At 35.6% G+C, this 24,669-nt stretch overlaps 2 protein-coding genes across 3 annotated transcripts in view; both read left to right on the top strand.

Moving 5' to 3' along the window:
• The first annotated feature begins 2,094 nt into the window (after positions 1 to 2,094).
• On the top strand, positions 2,095 to 3,793 carry tmem14cb (transmembrane protein 14Cb). Its single transcript, XM_052114381.1, has 4 exons — positions 2,095 to 2,266; positions 2,685 to 2,786; positions 2,897 to 2,984; positions 3,137 to 3,793. The coding sequence occupies exons 1-4, from the start codon at positions 2,191 to 2,193 to the stop codon at positions 3,198 to 3,200; spliced, it is 330 nt and encodes a 109-aa protein (XP_051970341.1). The 5' UTR covers positions 2,095 to 2,190; the 3' UTR covers positions 3,201 to 3,793.
• A 653-nt stretch (positions 3,794 to 4,446) lies between these two features.
• LOC127634717 (guanine nucleotide-binding protein G(olf) subunit alpha-like) overlaps positions 4,447 to 24,669 on the top strand; it is a 30,877-nt gene continuing 10,654 nt past the window's right edge. The window contains exons 1-5 of one of the 2 annotated variants that reach the window (XM_052114371.1): positions 4,447 to 5,119; positions 12,223 to 12,295; positions 14,451 to 14,505; positions 14,605 to 14,724; positions 17,411 to 17,508. In XM_052114371.1, coding sequence (XP_051970331.1) covers positions 4,645 to 5,119; positions 12,223 to 12,295; positions 14,451 to 14,505; positions 14,605 to 14,724; positions 17,411 to 17,508 — 821 coding nt within the window. In that variant the 5' untranslated portion in view covers positions 4,447 to 4,644. Of the gene's footprint in view, positions 5,120 to 11,559; positions 12,034 to 12,222; positions 12,296 to 14,450; positions 14,506 to 14,604; positions 14,725 to 17,410; positions 17,509 to 24,669 lie in introns of those variants that run through there. The other variant, XM_052114372.1, reaches the window with a different exon arrangement.

Here is a 24,669-nt window from a genome sequence, read left to right as displayed (position 1 = left end):
CATCCATCTTCAACCGCTTATCCGAAGTCGGGTCGCGGGGGCAGCTGCTCCAGCAGGGGGCCCCAAACTTCCCTATCCCGAGCCACATTAACCAACTCTGACTGGGGGACCCCGAGGCGTTCCCAGGCCAGTGTGGAGATGTAATCTCTCCACCTAGTCCTGGGTCTTCCCCGAGGCCTCCTCCCAGCTGGACGTGCCTGAAACACCTCCCTAGGGAGGCGGCCAGGGGGCATCCTTACCAGATACCCAAACCACCTCAACTGACTCCTTTCAACGCAAAGGAGCAGCGGCTCTACTCCGAGCTCCTCACGGATGACTGAGCTCCTCACCCTATCTCTAAGGGAGAAGCCCGCCACCCTTCTGAGGAAGCCCATTTCGGCCGCTTGTACTCGCGACCTAGTTCTTTCGGTCATGACCCAACCTTCATGACCATAGGTGAGGGTAGGAACAAAAATTGACCGGTAGATCGAGAGCTTTGCCTTTCGGCTCAGCTCTCTTTTCGTGACAACGGTGCGATAGAGCGAGTGCAATACCGCCCCTGCTGCCCCGATTCTCCGGCCAACCTCCCGCTCCATTGTCCCCTCACTCGTGAACAAGACCCCGAGGTACTTGAACTCCTTCACTTGGGGCAAAACCTACAAATTTTTTCCAAAAGTGCAAAATCTGTACATTATTCCAGACTTTTGGCCACCAGTGTGTATGTATATATATATATATATATATATATATATATATATACAGTATTTAGAAATGTTTTGTTTAGTTCAATGTACACGGTGCACTACTTTAAATTGTAACCAACCATCCCTTGCACATACAGATGATCCATGCACCCTATATAATATATCTTCCCAGCGCTCTTCAGAAATGTCAGTTTACTATACATTTTTTACAGATAAAGTCACAAACATCAGCAACTTAAACTTCTCAAAGATTTGCTGAAAAGAGGAAAATCTAAAATCTTTGACACCAAGGTTTTGCCAAACCAGAAAGGCTTTGTCTGTTGTGGATGGTTTAAACAAATGATTAGGGTAGATAGGGGACAGGAATAAAAAATATTGCCAACCAAAATGTTTCCTCATTTGAGGGCAAATCTTTAAAGTCCTTAAAGGACCTTATAACAAAATTAGTAGTATATACACAACATATGAAGAGGGAAGAGGGGCAAACACGAGGCCGGCCAATGAAGATGTTTTACAAGAGGCCGACTCAATAAAAAGCCATGATGGAGCGTCCTCACCCAGGTCTTCAAATAGCCAATGTAGTATCGGACATATATTTGGGGCCCAGGGGGCAACCCTCTCTGGTTCCACTACATATTGATAATCCCACTCTACCCTGTCAAAAGCTTTCTCTGCATCTAAAGAAACAAGAACAATTTCAGGCGACGTTGATTGCGAAGGGTGATCGAGTATATTCAAGAGATGCCGGACATTGCAAAAATAGAACCTGTTTTTAACAAACCCAGTCTGATCAAATGAAATAATACACCATATAATAATAGTACAGTTTCCAAATGCATGTCCAGTACTTTTGCTAGAATCTTAACGTCCAAGTTTAAAAGTGAAATTGGGCGATATGATCAACAGGACTCGTTATACATGCTCAACAAGATAGATATTAGTTTTCCTGAACATTTCTTTATAAAATGTATAACATTTGGCCACAAAGCCATCAGCGCCAGGGCGCTTCCTATTTTTGCATGGAAGAAATAGCCTGAACCAACTCTTCAGGTGATTTCGGACTGTCTAGGTGTTGCACTAGATCTGGGCTAACTTGATGTGAGCATAAACTCAAAAAGAAATGATCGAAGGCCATACAATTGGATCTTTGTTCAGAAGAGTAGAGTCTTTGGTAAAAATCCCTAACGCAGAATTGATCTCACTGTGGTCACAGATGAGACCGAAGACTGTCCGGATTTCCATAATAATATGAGATGCAGCAGATTGCCCAAGATGGTGGGCAAGAAGCCTACTTGCCTTTTCACCAAACTCATATAAGTGGATCTAGATTCATCCATCCAAAAATATTTGGGGGAAAAAGAATTCTCACCTGCACTGACAAGACTTTTATTTTGAAAATAGCAAACAATATTTCAGGAAGTCTTTAAGGTTGATTTAGCTTAGGCTTCGCTTTTTGCAGCACTCAACATATCTTTCTGTTTTATTTGAGAGTTAAACACACCCAAACATGTCTGTGGATTGGTTAGGTTATGGATATGCAGCTCTTATAACGATAGGAGGGATTATTGGTTATGCTAAAGCAGGTAAAGATCTCACGGATGTGCCTAACGACTTCAAACTGTTGTTGAGAATTTTTTTTTATATATGTATAATTTTTATCTAATATCTATTTTTATGTGGATTCAAACGAATTCATGTTTTAACCAATCTTTTAGCGGTGTAGATATACCCGAATTTGTTATATGCTTTTTTCAACGACACGGAAACTCACCTTGAAATCTATGTATTTAATGTATTTAAAGGTAAATGTCACTCTCTTATATGTGAGAGAGAGAGACAAATAGGATTGATATACAATAATGTATTATACATGTTTGTAAATCACCAGCTAGCATATGTACGCGTGGTATTCTCATGACAATGCGACGAATGCGCCTTACCTGAAGTTTCTTTGAACGGAACTTCCTAATATGGTCAGACATGCTCGTCTTCCTGCTGCAGGTAGTTTAATGTCTTTGGTCGCTGGGCTGCTGTTCGGCATTGCAGCATTTGTTGGTGCTTCTCAAATGTCAAAGAATGACAGAAATATATGGGTTTCACTGGGTAAGTATCTGTTTATCTCTTGCTTTTCTCTTTAAATTTAAATGTCTTGGAAATTTATGAAAAATAAAGACCATATGAACAGTTTTATGTACGTTTTTATTCCTTTGAAGGCACATCTGGATCTCTGACATCTGTAATGGGAGTGAGATTTCTGAGTTCATGGAAGATAATGCCAGCTGGACTCATGGCAGGAGCAAGGCAGGAATATTTATTTTATTGAATCCAAACTTTTTAGTCTAAAAACTGATATTTTCGTAGAGAAATAAATAAAATAAAATATGTATCATCTATGTTTTTCTTGGTTGTCAAATTGTTTTATTCTTTTCCTCTTTTTTTCTTCTTCTTTGCAGTTTGTTAATGTTCCTCAGGATAGGTGTGAAAGTGTTTCAGACCTCCCAAACGAAGAAAAGATGAACCAAAACTGAACACACAGAACCTGTGGGCACAGTTATGCTGAATTAGTTTAATCAGACATTTTAAAGATATGAGACCAAAAAAAGAAAATACACGTATATTTTGAAATAAAATAAATAATACATTTTGTTCATAATAAATGTCTTGCAAATTACATTTTTATTTGCATTTTTTTTTTTTTTTTAATTTCTCTACAGACTGTGTAGATTGTTGCATTGTGTATTTGAATTACAACTTTGGATTTGGATTTTACAAATGTGGATATACAACTTTTCCTGTAATTTATGTGCATTTACTCATCACAGGTGACTTTAACATTCTTCTGTTCAAGATGTCCCAGGCAGCCTGCAAACAATATTTTCAAACTATTTGATATCTTATTTTTCTTATGTCTTCTAAGTCTCTTATGTCACCTAGAAGTGATAAATATTTCAACCAGAAGCACATTATTCAAATAGTTAGTCACAGATTCAGGTATTGACTTTGACCTATAGGGGGCGCTAAAACATTTGATTTATTGTTTTAGATCACAAAAAGGGCTGTTCTTTAGCATGTAAACATGAATCAAACGTTGCCACTTTAAAATCCTGTTCTTCATTGCACAAGTAACAAGATTGTGTGGGGAAAAAATGGGCTTAGTTATTATTTATTATTAATCAATATGAGTAAATCTTCATGAAAAAAAAATGCCATAATAGAACAAATACACCATTCATTATGCAAAGACTCTTTCGTCTTTATCTTAAAAAACTGGTTTAAAAACTGACAAAAAAAAAGAAGATATTGTATGTTTTTTCCTCCAACACATCTACTGCTGCCATTCATTTATATGAAGATTTCTGATGCATTTGTGTGCATAATGTTTCTGGGACAACTACATGACTTGCCTCAATCAAACATAGTACAATCACATTATCAGATACTCAGTATTGTTGCTTGAATATTCTATTCTCAGAATACTACAGACAGAGCTTCAGGTGTCCTCATTACGTCTCATTAGTGAGTCTACATGGTCTCATGGGTATAAGGCAACCTTGGGACTCAAATAGATTATTATCCACCCAGAGCCCTCAACAGGTTTTCAATTACAGATTACTAAATGCATGTGTGAATGTGCATGAAAAATGCACCTTGATGTGTCCATCCCTTGTCCAACCTGGATTTTCAGTGGTTGGGCTTTTGGTTTCTTTACGGTAAGGTGGACATGCAGTGTCAGCACAGGCAGATGTCAGGTGATCCACCGACTACTGCGCGTAGGTTGGACTAAGAAGAATGCAAAATGACATTTTGTAAATACGGGAGCATCGTTCTTGGATTACGCATGGATGGAAAATGCAACGTGTACTATCAGCTCGCGTGGTGACGCGCTGAATCACTGGGGGAAATAGAGGGTTTATTGTATATTTATGATCAAATATCAATAGTGCGCGCGCTTGGCCACATCATGGGGCTGTGCTACAGTCTGCGTCCCCGTTTGTTTGGGGACCTCAGCGGATCTATTTCCAACGCCAACTCAGAGTCGGAGCACCAGCCTCCGGATGCAGGGATGATGATGATGCCGTCTTGCGTAAGGGGATCGCGGCACCACGATGAGGAGGAATCCGGGGGGAACAACGGCAAGACATCATCCACCTCGCCTTTACGAACCGGAGACGCCGGTAAGATCCCGGCCGGGGAGCTCCGCCGTGGAGACGCGGACAGAGCGCTTGTCCAGAACGGAGGCGGAGGAGGTGGCGGAAAGAGGAGGCTACAGGTGCTCCAGACGCCCAGCAGCGCCCAAAAGCAGAAGAACTGGGATAAACTAGTGGTGGAGGAGAAGGAGGCCGACAAGGAGGCCAAGAAAGTCAGTAAGAACATTGACAGGGCCTTGAAGGAACTCAAGCGGGAATATAAACAGACTCATCGTCTGCTTCTCTTAGGTGGGTGATGCTGAAGTACATCTGCATGTTGGGGTGCTTTATAACGGCCCCCGTTAATATTATTGTGGTATTGACATGTGTAAGCATGGGTGACATTGACGTCATAATGCCTTGCTAAAATCCGTGTTAACGCTGGATGTCTGAATAGCACAATAATGCATTGATCGTAATACATTTTAATCATAATCTTATAACGACTTAATACGTTTTATAATATAATAAATTCTAATGCTTTTAAATATTGATTAGAGGTCAACCAATATTTTTTTTAATTTTTATCCTTTTTTTAAAATTACGATTATATTAATTTTTAAGTACCGGATAATCGATGTTTACTAGCGAATCATTCGATTACAATAATAAAAACAATATAAATATTTTTATAATAATACTAAGAACAATTAGAGCCTACCCTTTTAAAATGACCGGTACAGATTATATAAATGTTTAAAATAATCAAGTGTTTTTATGCTATTTTTAATTGACTGATTATTTCAATACCGATATACTGAACTGATTTTTACTGACTGATTTTTACTGACTACCTAATCGTTAGATTACAACAATAAAAGCATAATAAATATTTTGATTATAATATTAATAACAATTGTAGACAACTGTTTTTAAATGTCCAATACAGATTTTTTTTTTTTAACGTTTAAAATAATTAACCAATATTTTATATTATAAATGTCAGACACTGATTGTTTTAATGACCGATACATATTATAAGTGTCTGATAACAGATATGGAGAATTGTTTTTTTGCTACTAATTAAATAATCATTAGATCACAACAATAAAATTCAAAATATAAAAATAACAATTAAAAGAATAACAATACTATTGTTGACAAATGAAGTAAACTAGGAAGTTAATTTGGAATTGTCATTTATTGGTAGATCCGAAGCAACTGATAACCAATTAAGTAAAAAAGTGTGAATAATATATTATAATGTTTATTATAAAGGGATTATGAATATCTTTTATATGCATTTCAATGTCTCTATTGCATTACACACAGTCTAAACTGGCTTTAAGTGATTTTTTTTAAATTTTTTTTTTTTATCAGTTTGATCTGCCTATTTAGGATATTTTAATTATGTTAACTGTAAATTTGGATATTTTTTTATTTACAAAGTTTTCTCACCAGGGAGTCAAATTAATGATTTTTGCCATTAAAGAAGAAACTAATACCCCCCATTCAATGGCGCATATTTCATAGATGTAAAGTTTTGTTTATAATGTGCAATTAAGGATGATATCAGATATTAAAACTGACCTCATGTAGTTTGTCAGCATGGATATGATGCTTTGATAAGATACCAGTATTAGTCATAGTAAAAATAATGTAATCTTAGACCTTTGGGACAATGGCAATTCCAACATGATCACGCGCATCCTGAAACCCTAAACAACCTGCAAAACTGAAGATGTCTAAAGTTATCTAATTTTGACTTAGTTTGAAGAACAGTGGAAACGGCTTCTGATTCCAGATAGTTCTTAAGTGCTGGCACATTGAGTGTAGTATGTTGCTAAGTTATGTCTGTGGTCGCTGTCTACTAAATCAGTTGTGTGGATACCTGTTTCCATTGGCATGAGTCATTAAGATTAAAGATTAGACTTTGCAGCAATTTCAAATTGATTCATTCATTTATTCACTGTCCTTTCCTGCTGGTAACATTGAAGACTGGTTAAATCCACTGGATAACTTTGTAGCCCACACTGGGAAACTGAATTATTACACATTACCAATATTTGCTTGTAGTTTTGAGATGTTATGTCAGGTGGCACTTAACATAAAGATGGACAGAGGTAATCTGGGCCACCAAACTCAAAGTCGAGTAGACATTTGGTAGCTATTTATATGTAGAGGAGAAATCTGCATGTTTTACTGACACATGGTTCATTTGATCTCTGATTTAGTGGACCAGATATGGAGATCGCAGTGGCACCTCAAAAACATAAACATTCTTAATAATTTCAAGATAAAGTCCAGTTTCATAATTTAGCACTATTGCATATGAAAGTCTGATGTTAGACTGGTAAACAACTGTGACTGGAGAGATACAGGTGCTGTGTTTTCAGAAATTGATCATAAAATTTAAAATTAGAAATAAGATCATCCAAGACGTGGATTAGAAATTAACTTTAACGGAGGTTCTGGGTGAGTTATCTTTAAGCTTTATGGTGCAGTTGTTTTTTAGTTCCTACGAATGACACATACTTGGGAATATCTTTGTACAAGTTGCTCTGTAACTATTTCAATATCTAGTATATCAAGTAGTAGATAACACCGCCATAAAGCTAATATCATCACCTTTGAACAGCAGCCCGGAACAGGTATTTTTGCCTAAGCTATTTTGGGCATTTATTAATATAACATGACCAGTTGCTTAAAACACAAAAACAGCATATGGTAATTCAAGTGTCTCATAGACAAATAGCACATTTATATCTTTTATAATGAATGCCTTGTCCATAAATAGCCAGAAGGGGTGGGTGGTGACTATCACACATCTTTTGAATAGTTTGATTATGGCGGTAACAAACCACATGCAGGGAATCCTTTAGGCAAAAAACCATCATACTTCTACATAAGCTTTTATTGTTCCTTAATGTATGCATTGCAATGTTAAGTGTATGTGGTCCGTAAACTGAACTTTGTCACCCTATAAAAAGGTTTTATCATTTACTGAAGGTGTACTTTGTCTCTAGTGTGGCCCTTGCAGCACTAGCTAATTGTAATGAAAGTATTATGCAATATTCTTTGCCGTTGAAGGATTTGAGCTGTAGGTCAGAAACATGTGGCTTTTGTCCTGTAAACGAGATCACAAAGCATCAACCATTCGGCCAAAATCCCAATGAAAGTTAGGTCTATAAACATTGATTAATTGCAATAATTGCACTAGCTTATGAATTATACTTGGTTTGTGTTGTCATAGGCAGTGTTAGAAATTAAACAAATTGTGCCCCATGGATTTGATTTTCAGGGGATTTATTAGCAATTTTTACTCATTACTGTATGTAAAATATAGTAAATAAAACTTTAAAATGTGTTTAATCTGTTTTACCAATTTAAACATTAATACACATTTTCAAGACTGAGAATTAATTACAACTTCCGCTTAAAATTAAAACAACATATTTATGCAATATGCATAACTAGACTATAATAGTATATTAAGAAATACAGAAAAGTAGAAGAATTCAGTACAGCTGCATTTTTGTCAATATTTGTGGTATTTTTGCCCTGGGCCTCCTTTAATTTATGACCCTGGCCATAGAGCCCTTTAAGGGTTTAAGAATTGTTGAAGAATGTGAATGTAATTAATTTATTTTAACTGCATTAAATTTCAGCCCTTTTTAAGTTGTAAGTAAAGGTAGGCTTACATAAACTAATAATGTAATTTGATATTTATAGTTTTGTTTTATGACAGTCATTTTTACACATAAAGTCCAAATACAATAAAGGGGATCATAAAGTTTCTTTAAAGTTGAGCAGTAAACCAATAAACCAATATTGAACCCAATATGGCATGTTTATTCTAAAGGCTGTATTTATGGATGACCAATACTTGAAAGTTGTGGTTTTCTTCCTCTATTTTCTCTTCCAAATGAGAGTTTCTTTTCTGCTAGCTTAAAAGTAGTTGGATCCTATATTGTATTATTATCAAATGAGTTGCTGATGTTTACGAAGTGGAAATTAGGCCTAATAGTTAACTTCTATTTTGTCTGGTTATGCTGTAAATGCTCCTTAATTGCATCTAACAACATGAAAATATCATTGACTTAGTTAGATAAATTTATATAGAAATTAAGGTACAAATACCTCTTCCAGAAAATTTGTAATTCATATTTTTATAATCTGAAAGTCATTCGAAAGTCATTCCAGAACCATCATTTGCACAATGTTAATGTTTCCTGTACTGTTAAACCCATTTGAGCCACTTGGTCATTTGCTTATATATATTTTGACTTTGTATATACCTTTGCCTTAAAGATGGCGAGCTGGATTTACTGTACATTTAATAGATTCTTCCTTTCGTTTCAAACATAGCCCATTGTATTTAAGGATAATGCTTGAGATCATTTTTCCACAATTGCTTAATGTTTAAGAGACACAGAACTGTGGAGTTTATTATTATTTAACTGAACATCCTCTATCAGTTCACAGGAATCTTAAAAGCTTTTTATAGTGATTATATGAGAAGTTAAATTGATATCTGTCCGTAAGCAGAAAATAAGAGAAGTTACATTTAAATGCTATTCAGTGAGTCACAAACTCATTTTATAATATTATGCATTATACAATTATTTTATATTAAATCAATTAAACACAAAAAATAAAAATAAAACAAAAAGCGAAATGTGGAAAAATATGCATAAAAATGTAACGTACAAATTATTCTTTGTCACAGAGGGTACTATGTATCTCTTTTCTGTTTTGTATGAGTATTTAAAAAGATTTTAAAAAGTTTTACAAATGTACACAATTTTATGAATGCTCAAAAATGGAAATTAAACCTGAGGTGCACATTTTCACAGAATTTGCATCACAACAGAAGTTAAACTTTTAGACAGTTGGCATACAGCAGGTAGCCTCTTACCTGCACATAGTCATATGTACTGTTAATTCTTTGGCATTGTTAAATGTTTAATGATCATAACATGAGCTGGAAACTATAGCAATAACCACACTTAAAGTAATAAGGACATTCCTACTTCAGGACACGGTCTATGTTCATTAAATGTATATAATGTGGGATACAAAAGTCTGAGAACAAATTGCTTTCATTTAAACCCAGAAATAAACAGTAAGTTGTAAGATTTGTATTATTTGAAAACAAAGGAAAATTATAGCATAAAGTGAAGATTCAATATTTTATATTCTGCTTTGTTTACTATTAAATGTAAGACATTTAGACATTAAGTCAAAAGGGCAGATTTTCTTGCTTCCATTGGTTTGCTGGTCTTAGCTGGTCTCCCAGTCTGAGCAGACTGGTCTGTTGGCTGGTTTTAGAGGGGTGTTGGCTGGTTTTAGAGGGGTTTGGTCACTTATGAGCTGATCAGGCTGGGAGACCAGCTTGCTGAAGTCCAGCTTGACCACTCTGGGAGACGTGTTTCAACCAGTTAACCCTAGTTAAATCAGTTAAGACCAGTGAACCAGCTTTATTCACTAGGTTTATTCACTATTAATCAGACTTAGTGAGTGGAATCATTCAGTCCGTATTAGTACTCTGTTGCTATGGCATTTCAATTAAAAATAGACAGTGGAATAGCCAAGGGTGGGTATGGGCCCACCCATATAGACCCAGGCCCAACCAGAATATTAGAGATTATTTATTTTTTACTTCAAATATATATTTATAACATAGTTAACAAATGCATAAATTCTGCTTTCTGAAAGTGTTGAAGAACTGTTTCAATGCGCCGCCTTTCAACATTTCTGGAAAAGTTTCTATTTTTTGGAATCTATTTTTGAGGCCCACCTAAAAGTAATGTCCTGGCTACACCCTTGATTTGTGGTATGTATTCATGGGCCAATATAGAATTAAGTTTACCTTTCTGATGTATCTCTTTGAATGGGATTCTGTCATTTGATTTGTCTAACTAACAAACTAAATAATATAATATGATTTAGAATTTTTCACGAAAGGCATATTCTCTAAATAAATGTATTAAAAATTATAGCACGTGTATTTTATCCATTCTGCAATGGATAAAATCATGATTGTTATTATTATTTTCATTTATTACCAAATGTTTCCATATATTTACCCCAATCATATTTTTTAAGCTTTTATTTTGAATTTAGAAACTGTACAGGGAATATACAGTACAGTAAACAACCATACTAATACAGCATAAAATAAACACATTTATACATTAATAAAAATAAAGCACATAACTATAAATAGAATTTAATAACATAAAAATAAATTAATACAATTACATCAATAAAAATTTCAGTTAATAAAAAATCAATTACAAACGGAATAATAAATAAATACAAATACCTCCAAATAACACTCTTAAACATTGTCTTTCCAATTAAGTTATAATTATTATTATTTTAAAAATATGTTTTGATTGCTATGTGTAACATAGTCATAAAATATCTTTAAAGTTGAGTTGAGTTTTGAAGCAGTAACCTTGCATTTGTGTCCTCTAATAATATATTAGATGACACATCATCATCTTAAACATGTTGTACTCAAATCTAAATATGTTGCAATTTATGAGTAAATGCACATTGTTCTACAATGGAACATTCTTTTTCTCGCATTGTAACATCCGTTTCTTGTTACAATGTTTCAACGTTCGGGCGCTACTTTGTAACGGGTTTCCTGGATTCTCAGCGGTCATTACCAGTGGTCACAGATAGGGGCAGTGCTGAGCCACAGACCACAGCAGATGCTCGGGCAGAAATATCACACAGCAAAAACACAGAGAGAGGGCGAGTGAAGGGAAGAGCGCCTGGCAAGGGGCTCAAAAGAGACCCCCAAATCCAGATGTCAAGTTCATATATCACCCTTACATATCGATATGTGATCAATTCGTCGCCCGGATGATACCTGACAGGCTACCCGGTTCTGGTTGATACATTGTAACACACACAGAGAGAGAGAGAGAGAGAAAAAAACCTTCCCGTGGACCTTTCTACCTTTTTTATTTTTTTTAACGCACCATTCTGGATTTACTTCAACCTTTGGAATTTGAGTTGGATATATCATTCGTGAGGAGAGCACACAGATCGGGTTCGAGGGAGTAAGATGGGGTGTTTGGGCAGCGGTAAAACCGAAGACCAGCGCATCGACGAGAAAGCACAGCGCGAGGCCAACAAGAAAATAGAGACACAGATACAAAAGGAGAGACAGGCTTATAAAGCCACGCACCGACTCTTGTTATTGGGTAAGACGAGACGTGAGGCATTTTATCTGACATAGAAGAACCATACGAGACTGTGTTTTCAAACGCACCTTGTTTGACAGCTCTACATGGCTACGTATCAAGATCAACTCGCTATATCGAAAGTATCTGCCTGGCCCTTGTGCATATGCATCTTTACATGTATTTAAAAGGCTGTGTTTGTTTTCATAGGGGCTGGTGAGTCGGGAAAGAGCACTATCGTTAAGCAGATGAGAATACTTCATGTCAACGGGTTTAATGCAGAGTGAGTAGACATTTACTAATGACATAAGCACAAAATGCACATGTGTATATGGCGTTACATGAAGGCAAAGTCTTCTTTTGTATACATTATCTATAGGCAGTGGGTGTTGGGCCTTGTAAGCCACAGCATGGCGAATGAAATCCTTATACATGCTTAACTTGTGACTGATGTAGCACAACATGCTATGAGCTAGTGTAATAAAGCAACATCATCCATGTTATAACGATGTACGTATAAATGAAAGGATTTATGGAAATGCATGCATGTATGAAAGTCATTAGATAAACCCTATGAAGGGATCTTAAACTAAACGGTAATGTCTGCTCCTAATCAATAGCATACTATAGGCTAGTGCCCATGATGCTTTAGGATTGAAAATAGGCCTCTGTGTGTGTTAAAGTTTCATGCCTGCTTCTATAAAAACTAATCTGGCTATGTAAACACCTAGTTACCTGTAATATTATTGTAAAAAGTCTGACTGTGTTTATAAATATGTGTTTTATTGTTGAAAATAATACTGCAGTTGTCAATTGAAAGGAATAGTTCACCAAAAATGAACATTTGGTCATGATTTATTCACCCTTGTGCTGTGGGACACTAAATGAGAAATCTTCATCTCTTTTCTATACTACAACAGATTTCAAGCTCCAAAAAGTACAACCCCCCCCCAAATAAATGAGTCCACGTGACTCATATGCCATATTATAAGTCTTCTGAAGTCTTACAATAGTTTTGTGTGAGGAACTTAAATTTAAGTTGTTATGCACTGATAATATATGCCGTTGTGGAAATTCACCATTCACAGTCAGCCATGATTGATTTAATCAATATAAGTGTCTAATAACAGGGGCGGTTATAGAGATTAAGCAAGTACATTTTACATTTATGCATTTGGCAGACGCTTTTATCCAAAGTGACTTACAGTGCACTTATTACAGGGACAATCCCCCCGGAGCAACCTGGAGTTAAGTGCCTTGCTCAAGGACACAATGATGGTGGCTGTGGGGATCGAACCAGTAACCTTCTGATTACCAGTTATGTGCTTTAGCCCACTGCGCCACTTAAGTAGTATTCAATTGGTTGTCGTTGTAAACAAATGATTCTTCAACTTGTCTTTTTTTTGTGTTCCATGAAAAAAGACCACAAATAGGTTTGGAACGCCATGAAGGCGAGTAAAAAAAAAAGTATTTTTGTTTTTCTAGAGCTGTCGAAATTAATGCATTAACACATGCAATTAATTGAAAATGTTTAACACTGATTTTTATTTAACACGGTTAACAGATTTATCAATATGACATTAGAGTATGACATTTTATTCAGCTTTGTGTGAGTTCTGGAAAATGCTGATGGTTGGATTAGTGCAGAACCTTTGCATTGCGTCCGGGGTCATAACTAGTGATGGAGAAAGGACCTCTTAATTGTATATATTTTTTTGTACTAAACAAACCCAGATGGGACTCGTGATAAGTCCCATTCAAGACTTTCTTGAGTGAAGCATCAGCATTTTCCTAGCGTGTACCATTATGTGGACAGTGCCAGCGCTAATTGCAAAACAAGATGTTCTCTGCAAGCGCTTTTCATGTGGAGTTCAAAGCGTGAATCGCTTTGGGAAATAAAAATAAAAACAAAAGCGTGTGAATCATATAAATGCGGCTTCAAGATTGTTGTAGCAAAATGGATCGCCATGATTAATATTGTGGAGGATGAGTGATTAAAAGTTTTAATGCCCATCACAAAGAAAGCTCTACCTATGGGGGGACAAGTTCTTTCAATTAGTCAACTTCCCACTTACACTTTGGTGAATGTTTAATCGCACTTGAATTGGAGCAATTTTGTGCATTTCTCTCTTTAATCTGTGAAATGCTTTATTTGGAAAATGCTAATATTACATTTATTGTTACATATTGTTTTCTAAGAAGGAACTAAATGCATTTTGAAAGGAAAAGAGGGATATAGAGTCACCTTTGCGTAATTGTGCTTGTCGACTGACTGCACTTGTTTTTCATTTTTCGGTGAACTATTCCATTTTAAGAAATCTGTCTCCCAAACAGTAGAACCAGTAGTTGGAGATGTGCAATTCAGTCAAACACTGCATGTGGTTTTTTTATTTCATTTTTTTTTACCACATTTAAATGTTTCATATTTTCTCACACAGAGAGAAGAAACAGAAAATTCAAGACATTCGTAAAAATGTGAAGGATGCCATCGTGGTAAGTGAACTTGTATTCGGTCCTGATTTTATTTATAGAATTAGTTTTAATGAGATGCTCTCAGTCTCAATGCTCATAATACTTTATTTTCTTTTCCAGACCATAGTGTCAGCCATGAGCACTTTAATACCACCTGTCCCACTTGCTAATCCAAAAGACCAGTTTAGGATCGACTACATCAAAAGCATAGCTCCACTCTCTGACTTTGATTACACACAGGTAAGGAGCCTCATTTGCATAATTTACCCAAGATGCTTTGAATGGAATTTGAATATTTAATAATTTGTTCAGGTTACTGAACACAAAGGTTACTTTGATTGTTTTGTGTTTTTTAAACCGCTCACTGAGGTATTTTGTTTCATGGTTCCCATGGTCATGGACAACATGATGGAAATATGGAAATTTTGTATCTATTGTGAATATACATTTTTTTCTAGTTATGATTTGCTCTCATTATTATCTCATATGTAGAATACAATTTGTTCAGGCCTACATAATAACATTAGTGACTTAATTTTTCTTTCGTATTGGTTCTTATCAATCAATTGGTCGAACTGTTCGCAGATTGGTTTGAATGATTCATTAGAATATTAGTATTTTCAGGGTTCCCACAGTCATGGAAAACCTGAAATATCAGAGTTTTTAAATCATGTTTTCCAGGCCCGGAAAGGTCATTGAAATTAATAAAATACATTCAATATATTCAAAAGAAACCTTTTATATTTTAAAAGTTTTCCACTGTTCAAAAACATACCATGAGCTAAATATTGCTCTTGTGTAGAGTGCAACTTGCTTGCAAGCCAAAGTGATGTGCGAATGGTCAGTGAATCATTGTTTTGAATTAGTTATTTTCAACAAATTAGTTAAAATGGTCAACAAATCTGTCTAAATGATGGAGCAGCAAATCAGCCTGTATCAAAATTATTTTTAAATCTCTAAAAATCTCTATCCATTTATCAAAAATGCCTGGCAAGGTCATAGAAATATCATGGAAATTAATTGGTCAAAAAAGGTGGGAACCCTGGTGTCTTTGCCACATCTTTTGTGTGATTGCAATCCAGATTTAAGGAAATCTGATCATTTCTTTTCATAATATTTTTGTGTACCTGAAGAGTATGTTACTGCTTCTGAAAGTTTGAATATCAAACAGAGGAAACTTATTTTGGGGGAATACAGATGCTGACTGCCATATTGTTGTTTGTGTGTTATTTATAGGGGTAGTTAACAATTGTAACTTTACGGTCATTTTTATTTTTACATTGCGATTCCAACATGCAAAAACTGCTGTTGTGTTTTGGTTGAAGAATTGGGACACTAAGGAATAAAAATGGCTCCATACATTTTTCAGAAGTGTGGAACAAAATGATTTCTGGCAAAACTTTTAAAGGTAATTAATGTTTTAAAAGTAATTAATGTTCCTTTTATAATGAATTAACAGATAACATAATCAGAAAAGTATCTAAACTAATATAGAAACTAATTCTGTTCAGTATTTTGTGATGTTGTACTTGATAAAGGTAATGAAAGTGATGACAAAAAGTGGTAAAATATCGGTTTCTGTATCAGAATATAATTGTTTGCTAAAATCAGTATCGGCCAAATACAGTCATTTCATATTGGTTTATCCCTTCTTCAAATACCTAATTAGTCCAAACATTGTATTTCTGTCTGGTATGGTGCATATTGTGTCAAGGTTAACCTGTTTGCTATGATATAATTCAGTTAATGCAATGCATTTTTGTGCTAGCATGCCACTATTCAACATCAAGTAAATGTCTTGCATCAGAAGCTTTTTATGTTAAATAAATGAAAGGATTGTGATGGTTATTTTGAGTTCACATGTAGGATTTAATTTAGATATTGACTAATCCAGGAGACCCTGATTAATCCACAGGACACAGAATGCTGATTTTCACGTGAAAATGTTGCATTGCACTTTAGATGTCAGTAGGTTGAGTGTAACTCAGGACAAATAATCACTAAAAGTGAATGAGATTTAATGCATCTGTTTGTAAATAGAATGTCAATATAGTACAAATTCAAACAGTGCGACAGTGAATCGTTTTGGGTTTTTATTAAATCTGTATGAACTTATTGATTTTTATATTAACAGCATGATGTTGATTGCCATTTTCACTTTTGTTAATTTCATGTGTATTTTGTTTTAATGAAAATTTTATTGAATTCCTACATATTCCTGATTATAGCTGTCTGATTGACATTTGTAGGCATAGATTTACTGCTACTGACCTTTTCTGTTCATTTTTAGAGAACGGCAAATACCAAAAGCTGTAATAATTTACCGTTTTAAATGTTTTTTGAAAACTTGTAAACTCAAAAACAGGAGTCTTTTTTGGCATTTTATTGCACTCTGTTGTTTGGTCTATTTTTATTTGTATATTCTAGCACATGTAATGCATTGGCCATTATAATTGGCATTTTTGATAACTTAAAATGGTTCTGAGATGTACAGAAATTTGAAAAGTAATTTCAATTGCTCATTTATTAAAGCAAAATTACAATTAATGTTTTAGAACTTTGTGTAAAATTGTTTGTCGTCTATGAAAAGAAACAGCTGTTTGAATGCTTATAAGAACAGATGTGCTTCGAGCAGCAATGAATACATGGTGACCAGCCAGTGTGATCGTTTGGCTTATTTTCAGAACAGCCAAAGGCTTAACGGAAATACATTTTATGAATGTAGCAGTACGTTTTTTAAGTTATCTGTTCAAGTACTGTTTTGTAAAATAAACGTAAATGAAGTACTAATCATAAGGAAGATCATTCCAAAAAATGTTGATTGCTAATGCTATTGTAATCTAACATATATGATATGAATATGATTTTTGTTTTTGGTATGCAAAATCACTTATTGTTGAAAATATTTGTATAATTTCCTCTGCAGGAGTTTTTCGACCATGCGAAGAAGCTTTGGGACGATGAAGGGGTTAAGGCGTGTTATGAGCGGTCCAACGAGTATCAACTAATCGACTGTGCGCATTAGTGAGTACCACCTTGAATCTATGCATTTTGTAGATGCTTTTAGCAAAGTGACTTATAGTGCGTTCCAGCTGAACAGTATGTGAGTTGTCTGGGAATTGAACTCATGAGCTTGGCATAGTTGGTGCCATGCTCTACCAGTTGAGGTACAGGAACATAAGTTACAGATGTCTTTTTTATATATATATATATATATATTTTTTTTTATACAAGGGCTAGACAAAAACTCACTGTTATTCTCTATTAATATCTATAGTAGCTGTGATATTTGTTTGCCTTTTAATTTAGATTTTTTTTATTTGTGCTGATAGTTATGGTGGTATTTATATTCCATAATTGAAATATAAATCCATTGCACTGGCATGTCAACGCTCGCATATAAGAATGTGTCTTATTTAAATGCCCCTTAAGAAACACTTTTGATCAGGGTCAGGTGAACCCGAAACAGCCTAATTATACAAAGCTTCCTTAAATGTAGAGCTAGGTATCGCTAGACTTGGTTTGATTTGATTCCAATTCACAAGCTTTAAATTCAGATTTTGATACGATTTTATTATAACTGAAATATACCCAAATTAATCAGAATTTGTCCATATTGCATACATCTCTCTCTCTCTCTCTCTCTCTGTGTATAATATTATATATTATATTAGTCATCTTGTTGATAATGCAACTCACCAACTTGTTGATTTTAGAAAATATGTAGTTTTGCATTTACCTATTTTGTAACAGGTGCACATAATTGTGTATAGGAATGCACCGATCCGGTACCTGGATCAGTATCGTCTCCGATACTGACGGTTTAAACCAGATCTGGTATGGGTCAGATGAGCCCGATCCAAATCCAAAATGCAATTCAGGAACACCGTTCTCAAATTGTTTGATGCATAGCCCACATAAAGAATATGGCATGCAGCTGTCCCAAACAAATTAAGTATTTTAATGTAAATTAAATGAATCTAAATTAATAATCAGCAGTTATGATTTTTGTCATAAACGTGCAGCCCTAACACGAACAACATCTCAGATGTAGATGCTCAATTGTTCATGTAGGATTGGATCAGGAGATAAAAAGTGGTATTGGTGCATCCCTAATTGTGAATCATGTTGTGGTAACTAATACATGCATACATACAGATTTATAATCTAAATGCATATATTATAAATGGTTGTCAATTTTATTAACTATGCAAATTGAGACGTTCTACACAGATGTTTGTACGTCATCTACGGTTGACTACATGTTAGAGCAGTACAATCGTTTATCCTGAAGAACAGTGTCTGTGTGTCACGTATACAAAGCTGAAGAGAGTGGGCAGGTCATGAGAGTTGGTCAGCAGTTTGTAGGGCACAGATAGCATCACTAGCTAGTGCAGTGCCTGACACATAATGGCGAATGTTGTCTTTCCATCAGAAAAGGCCTGGAGAATCTCAGACAATCTGCTCTCAATACAGGCTTGTTCTTCATGGAATACTTTTACAATACTGAGAATTCCTCTGTTATACAACTTCAAATCAGGGTCTGCTCTAATATGTTTTGTGATTATCCAGGTTCATCCATGAGTGTATAATATTTGTGTTTATTTTAGAAAGCTTTCAGTTAAAAATAATTGCAACAACTTTGTAATGCTTCGAGTAATATTTGTACATTTGTGTTTTAACTTTGAACATTTAGTATCACTTTTGCCTCTAGCATTACTTGGAGATCAGGTTGTCTAACTCCTGCGGTGAACTGTTAGGCCAGAAACATACTTCACAATACGCCTACGCAGGTGCGAGCACTTTGCCAACACATTGCCAGTGCGTGGTCTGGTTGAACTTGCTTAACATGCATTTTTGCTTAACTCTGTAACAAACCTCAGCACTCAAAGCGGTGTAATGGCACAGATTGGATGTGTTTAATCAAGTAAGCTGCTATAAATATAATGACTTTAACTTACTTGCTCAGTAATATTCCCTATAAACTGTTGCTCCACCATAACAGTCATTGACTGTGACATCACACTAATGTCCACTAAAGCGTCCCATGTGGCACGTTGAGAATGCAACGCATACTTGCGTTGTGTCATGAAATTCTAGTCTGAAACATTTTGGAACACAACAGTGCACGTAATCAAGCTTGCGTATCTAGAAGCGTCCACGTACTTGCGTAGTATTTCGGCCTAAAAATTAAGTTTGTACGTTACCACATGCATTACATTCTTAGGTTAATGGCATTTTTGTCAATCACTGCTAATTATTTGGCAAAGTTGTCATTTTACACAGGACATGTTTTTTCATATTGAGAGTTAAAAACCTGAAACCTGAAAATATATTAAGAGTAACATGCCAATAGTCACATTTCATTAGTGTATTTGTTTAAAATTAATTTAAACTGTAAATATAAACATATTTAACGTAAATGTAGTAAACTACACTGACATATATTATTTTAAGTGTAACATACCAACTCTCACATTTGATATATTTAGTGTATTTAAACAGTGTGTATATATAAAAACATTTAAACAGTATATTTAAACATATTATGTGCGTTTAGACTTCACGTGTGCTTTGCAATATTAATATGAACGATTAATCGATTGATTGTTCATTTTCATGACAATCGATTATGAAAATATCACTAGTGGCGACCCAGCAAAAATACCAAAATTGCTTGGTGTAAACATTTATAATATTTGTTATAAATATGTAATATTTGTTTATATTAATATGGTAACACTGTACAATAACTGTTCTATTTTATAACATTAGTAAATGTATTAGTTGTCATGAATAATTAACAATATAGCCAATAGTTTTAGTGCATTAAGTTGTTCTCTTTTTGTTTTTAACTAATGTTAAGAAATACAACCTTATTGTAAAGAGTAACCAGTAATATTAACAGTTAAATGTTTATAATTGGTTAATAATACTGACAATATAACATGGCTCAATAATCAACATGACAGGCTGAATATAATTAATTGACAATAACAATTGTAAATGCATAAACAACAAAACCAGCATAATGCCAAGTGAATTTGTGCCAAAATATTGACGTGTTTGATCGGACAAATGTTTCGTTGTCCATTTTTAAAGTTGATCAGCCTATTTATTTTGCTATCCTGTCTGTGAAAGATGTTTAGATGCATTACATTAAGCATAGTTGTTTCCCTGCTGTCCACGACCCAATCAGAACAGACCTGCGACCCATTTTTGGGTTGCGACTCACCAGTTGACCAATGGTCAATTATGTCTATTTTGAGGTTTAAAATAGAAAAATGGCTTTCCAATGTCACACACAAACACACATCTGTATGGAATAGTGTTGGTGAGACCAAGATCAAACTGTTGTGATAAAGGACACTTATAAAGCAATAGTGAAAGCACAAGTCCGACTGCGAGAGATCCCAGTTGTGTGTGCAGCTCTGCAGGCCTGGCTGGATGGAGATTGTGGTTGGGCTGTCTGTCCCCCGCCCTCCCTCTCCGCCAGAGCTTATGTAAAGGAACAGAGCGGCCGGGGCAAGCTGAGCTATTTATAGCACAGCACTGCAGAGCACTCACTGGCGGAGGGCGTCACGTGTGTGTGCGCGCCGCCGAATCAAAGGGAGTATCCCGGCAATGCGCGTAAACAAAGGAAGGTCAGAGAGAGAAGGTGAGAAGCATAAAAGGCCTGTGTGCGTGTGTCCGTGTGTGCGTGTGTCCGTGTGTGTAGTTCATATCAGGCCCTCATAAGTGCTTAAAGGGGATAAACATTCACTAATATACTGTGGCTCATGCTCTCTCTCCCTTTTTTCTCACATATATGCACCAACACGCACACGTGCAGTTGATAAAAATAGCAACAGATTAGGAATTCCTTTTTTTAGCAATTGGGATTCTATTTAGAATAAATTTGCCATCATGTAGCAAAAAATAGAACGGGTGCAGCACAAATGCTCGAAACCGATTCAAATCGCAATGCCATTGTATTAAATACAGGCTTGTGACTATGATTTTCATTGGACAAACTGTGCCAAATATCTATTTTTTTACTTTAAGCTTCAAGTGTTTAAGATTTTTGCTTGCCTTGCCAACATAATTTTAACATAACTTTAATGGGATACTATATTTCACCCAAAAATTAAAATTCTATTATTTACTCACACTCTTGTTGTTCCAAACCTATATGACTTTCTTTTTTCTGTGAAACACATTTATGCATTTACATTTAAATGTATGCATTTGGCAGACGCTTTTATCCAAAGCGACTTTCAGTGCAATTATTACAGGGACAATCCCTTGCTCAAGGACACAATGGTGGTGGCAGTGGGGTTAGAACCTCTGACCTTCTGATTAACAGCCCTGTGCTTTAACCACTACGCCACCACCACCTATACATGCATGGAAAATACAAACACAAGCCCAACCGAAACATTTTAAATGTTGATTTATGGTAAAAGTAACATATTATTAGCAGTCAAGGATTGTCATTTTTTTTCAATCTTGTGTGTTGGGAGAGGTTTTGTAAATGACATTGGAAATATTAAAGTAGGTCCAAACAGCTTCCTCTTTCATGAAAGGGATAGTTCCTCCAAATATGAAAATTCTGTCGCACAACACAACCAACATTAAAAGGAACACACATATTATAAATGTTGACAGAATTTTCATTTTTGGGTGAACTATCCTTTTAATGTTTGATACACAGGCCCAGAAAGCCTTCATACCCGCAGCTCTTGGGCTTTTGAACTCACTAGGACATGTCAAACGTTCTCATATTGTTCAGTGTGAACTGGATTTACTGGTTTTAGAATGGCTCCAGGTACAATTTTCCTGTGTTTTGTGCTCTCGAATCAACCTCCTGTTCCTAAACGGTGTACACAGTGGTTGTTTAGTACAATTTGGGCTTGATTATCTTATCTTTTGTGCAGAACGTTCCCAAGAAGGTACTCCGAAAGAACAAAACGATGAATCGGATTAACGGCGTGAAGGATGTCATTTCAGAATAAGGGCATCCGAGGAAGATTAATTGAAAAATGGAAATAAACAGACTAACATAAACTGTCATTAAAATATATTATGATTACTGATATTTTGTTCCATGTTAGTGGCTGACCAATATACACTATGTATTGTATTATTAAATGAGATTTTTTTATATATATATATATATAAGTTGGCAATAATTATATATGAGGATTGGTGATAAATTGTAGACACTGTTGTGCAAGAAAATCCGGTTTGAGTATTTTTGAGAATGGTGCCAAAAACATCCAGTGGCGGCAGTTCTGCGGGTATAAAGTGATCTACAACGGCACCAGCTCAACAAGAAATGGTGTGGCGGCCATGGTCAGTCAATGCTTCCTTGACAAGATCATTAAAGTCAGCAGAGTGTCTGACCGGCTGGTGACCAATCCAATCTCCTTCGATCATTTCCACTTAGTCTCTTGGACGCATGCAATGTCAACCCGCTTGTTCTTCAGTGCATTGGCTAATTCACAATGGTGGCCTGCGAGCGTTCCAATGTTTATATTGGCGAGTCATTGTAGTTGTTGTAGTCTTTGTTGTTGTTGTTGTTGTCCTTGTTGTCATTGTCAGACTAGCTTCTTTGGTCTTACATTGCTTGGTCGAGGGCAGCACGCACCACTTTCGGGGGACGCCCTAGTACGGTGATCCAATTTTCAGTAAGACATTTCCTAGAAAGATGCCTCAACAGACATGCTACTCCGCCTGCCATCGAGGACTCCCACCATTTCTCAAGGGTCTTTAAGATCCTTGCTACAAGCCGGCACAGAGAGGAGGTGGTGGTAGGATTTTGTCGGCCCTCAACAACATTCATAATGCATAATATTGTTTACCACGAAAATATTTAAATTCACCCCTCGTTCATTAAAATAGGTACTCACAATGGAATTGAATGGGGATAGTCCATAAACATTACAATACACACAGTTTCAAAACGCTAACATAACATGATTTTAGTGGGATAAAATCACTTATTAACCTAAAGTCTTAAGTTATAGCCTAAAATCTATCCAATATTACAAATTCTTTGTCATTATGATGGAACGATGATAAATTCTGTAATCCGGGTAATCTACTTATCACACTAAAATCATGTTAACGTGTCATGTTTACATCTTGTGGCAGTGGATATACTTTTGAAACGGCATGTATTTTTACATTCACAGACTGGCCCCATTTACTTCCATTGTACGTGCCTTAATGTTAGCATGATTTTTGCATTCATTTTTTTTTATTATTATTTTTTTTTACTTGAGTGCAATTATTTTAAGTAATTGCAAATAATTGCACTCAAGTTCTTTGTTACATCATGTTACGATAAAAGTATTTGTTAAAGTGCCGAATTTATGTGTTCATAAAGTCAGCTTGAATACTACGAAATATTTAGATCTGTAGTACATAAAGCAACCTGGGGAATTTGTGTGAATTGTTTTATTTGACCTTCGTGTTAGTCTGTGTTAAAACATTTTGTACGTGCAGAACGGCACAACATTGAGGTTGGAACTCGGCATGTACATCTTGTCATTACACATAATGTGCATGTTGTTGTTGGCTGAAAGACACCCTGTTCCTTGTGCATTTTATTCACATACTCTGTTCTCCTACACTTGAACACACATCTCACAACTGTCCAATGCTGATAAAAGACTCTTGTGTCTTATAGTCATTAAGATGTATGGTTGCTGTTGTTTTAGAGCAAGAGTTTAAAGAGATCTCGCGATAGGATAAAGATACTGAGAGAGATGAGCCATGCTAACAGTGTTGTCGATAGAGCTGTGGTTACTTTGTGAGCACAGATCACAGGGAGGAAATCTTCACAACTCAAGGAGGTTTACAATAGCTGAGCAGACAATGCGCTCTCTGGAGGTCATCAGTGGAAATGCAAGTGCGTGTTTGTTTTTGATTACAGGTCAGAGAAGTGGGGTCCACACTACTCTCTGTGCCCCTAAGAGAAGGACAATTATCTCTGTATATAATCAGAGGTCTATAGTTCACTATAAATCCAGGCTACTCAAAATCCCTGATAAATGGTTTGTGGAACTCTTTGGAACTATGTATATACTGTAATAGTTCTCTACAAACCTTATTCAAAGTGCCTGATTTTCCATTTATTTAATTACCTGTGTTATTAGGTTGGCATTGTCTACACTTCCTTTTCTATATACTGCACTTAAA

Source organism: Xyrauchen texanus, chromosome 42, assembly GCF_025860055.1.
Source record: "Xyrauchen texanus isolate HMW12.3.18 chromosome 42, RBS_HiC_50CHRs, whole genome shotgun sequence".
Classification (NCBI taxonomy): domain Eukaryota; kingdom Metazoa; phylum Chordata; class Actinopteri; order Cypriniformes; family Catostomidae; genus Xyrauchen; species Xyrauchen texanus.
Note: the sequence above shows the minus strand (reverse complement) of the source record. Positions and strands in the feature narration are given on the sequence as shown.

Coding starts and splice junctions, on each gene's coding strand:
- tmem14cb (XM_052114381.1), top strand. CDS start 2,191: ATGTCTGTGGATTGGTTAGGTTATGGATATGCAGCTCTTATAACGATA. Junction 2,267..2,684: donor TATTGGTTATGCTAAAGCAG/GTAAAGATCTCA, acceptor TTCCTGCTGCAG/GTAGTTTAATGTCTTTGGTC. Junction 2,985..3,136: donor GGACTCATGGCAGGAGCAAG/GCAGGAATATTT, acceptor TCTTCTTTGCAG/TTTGTTAATGTTCCTCAGGA.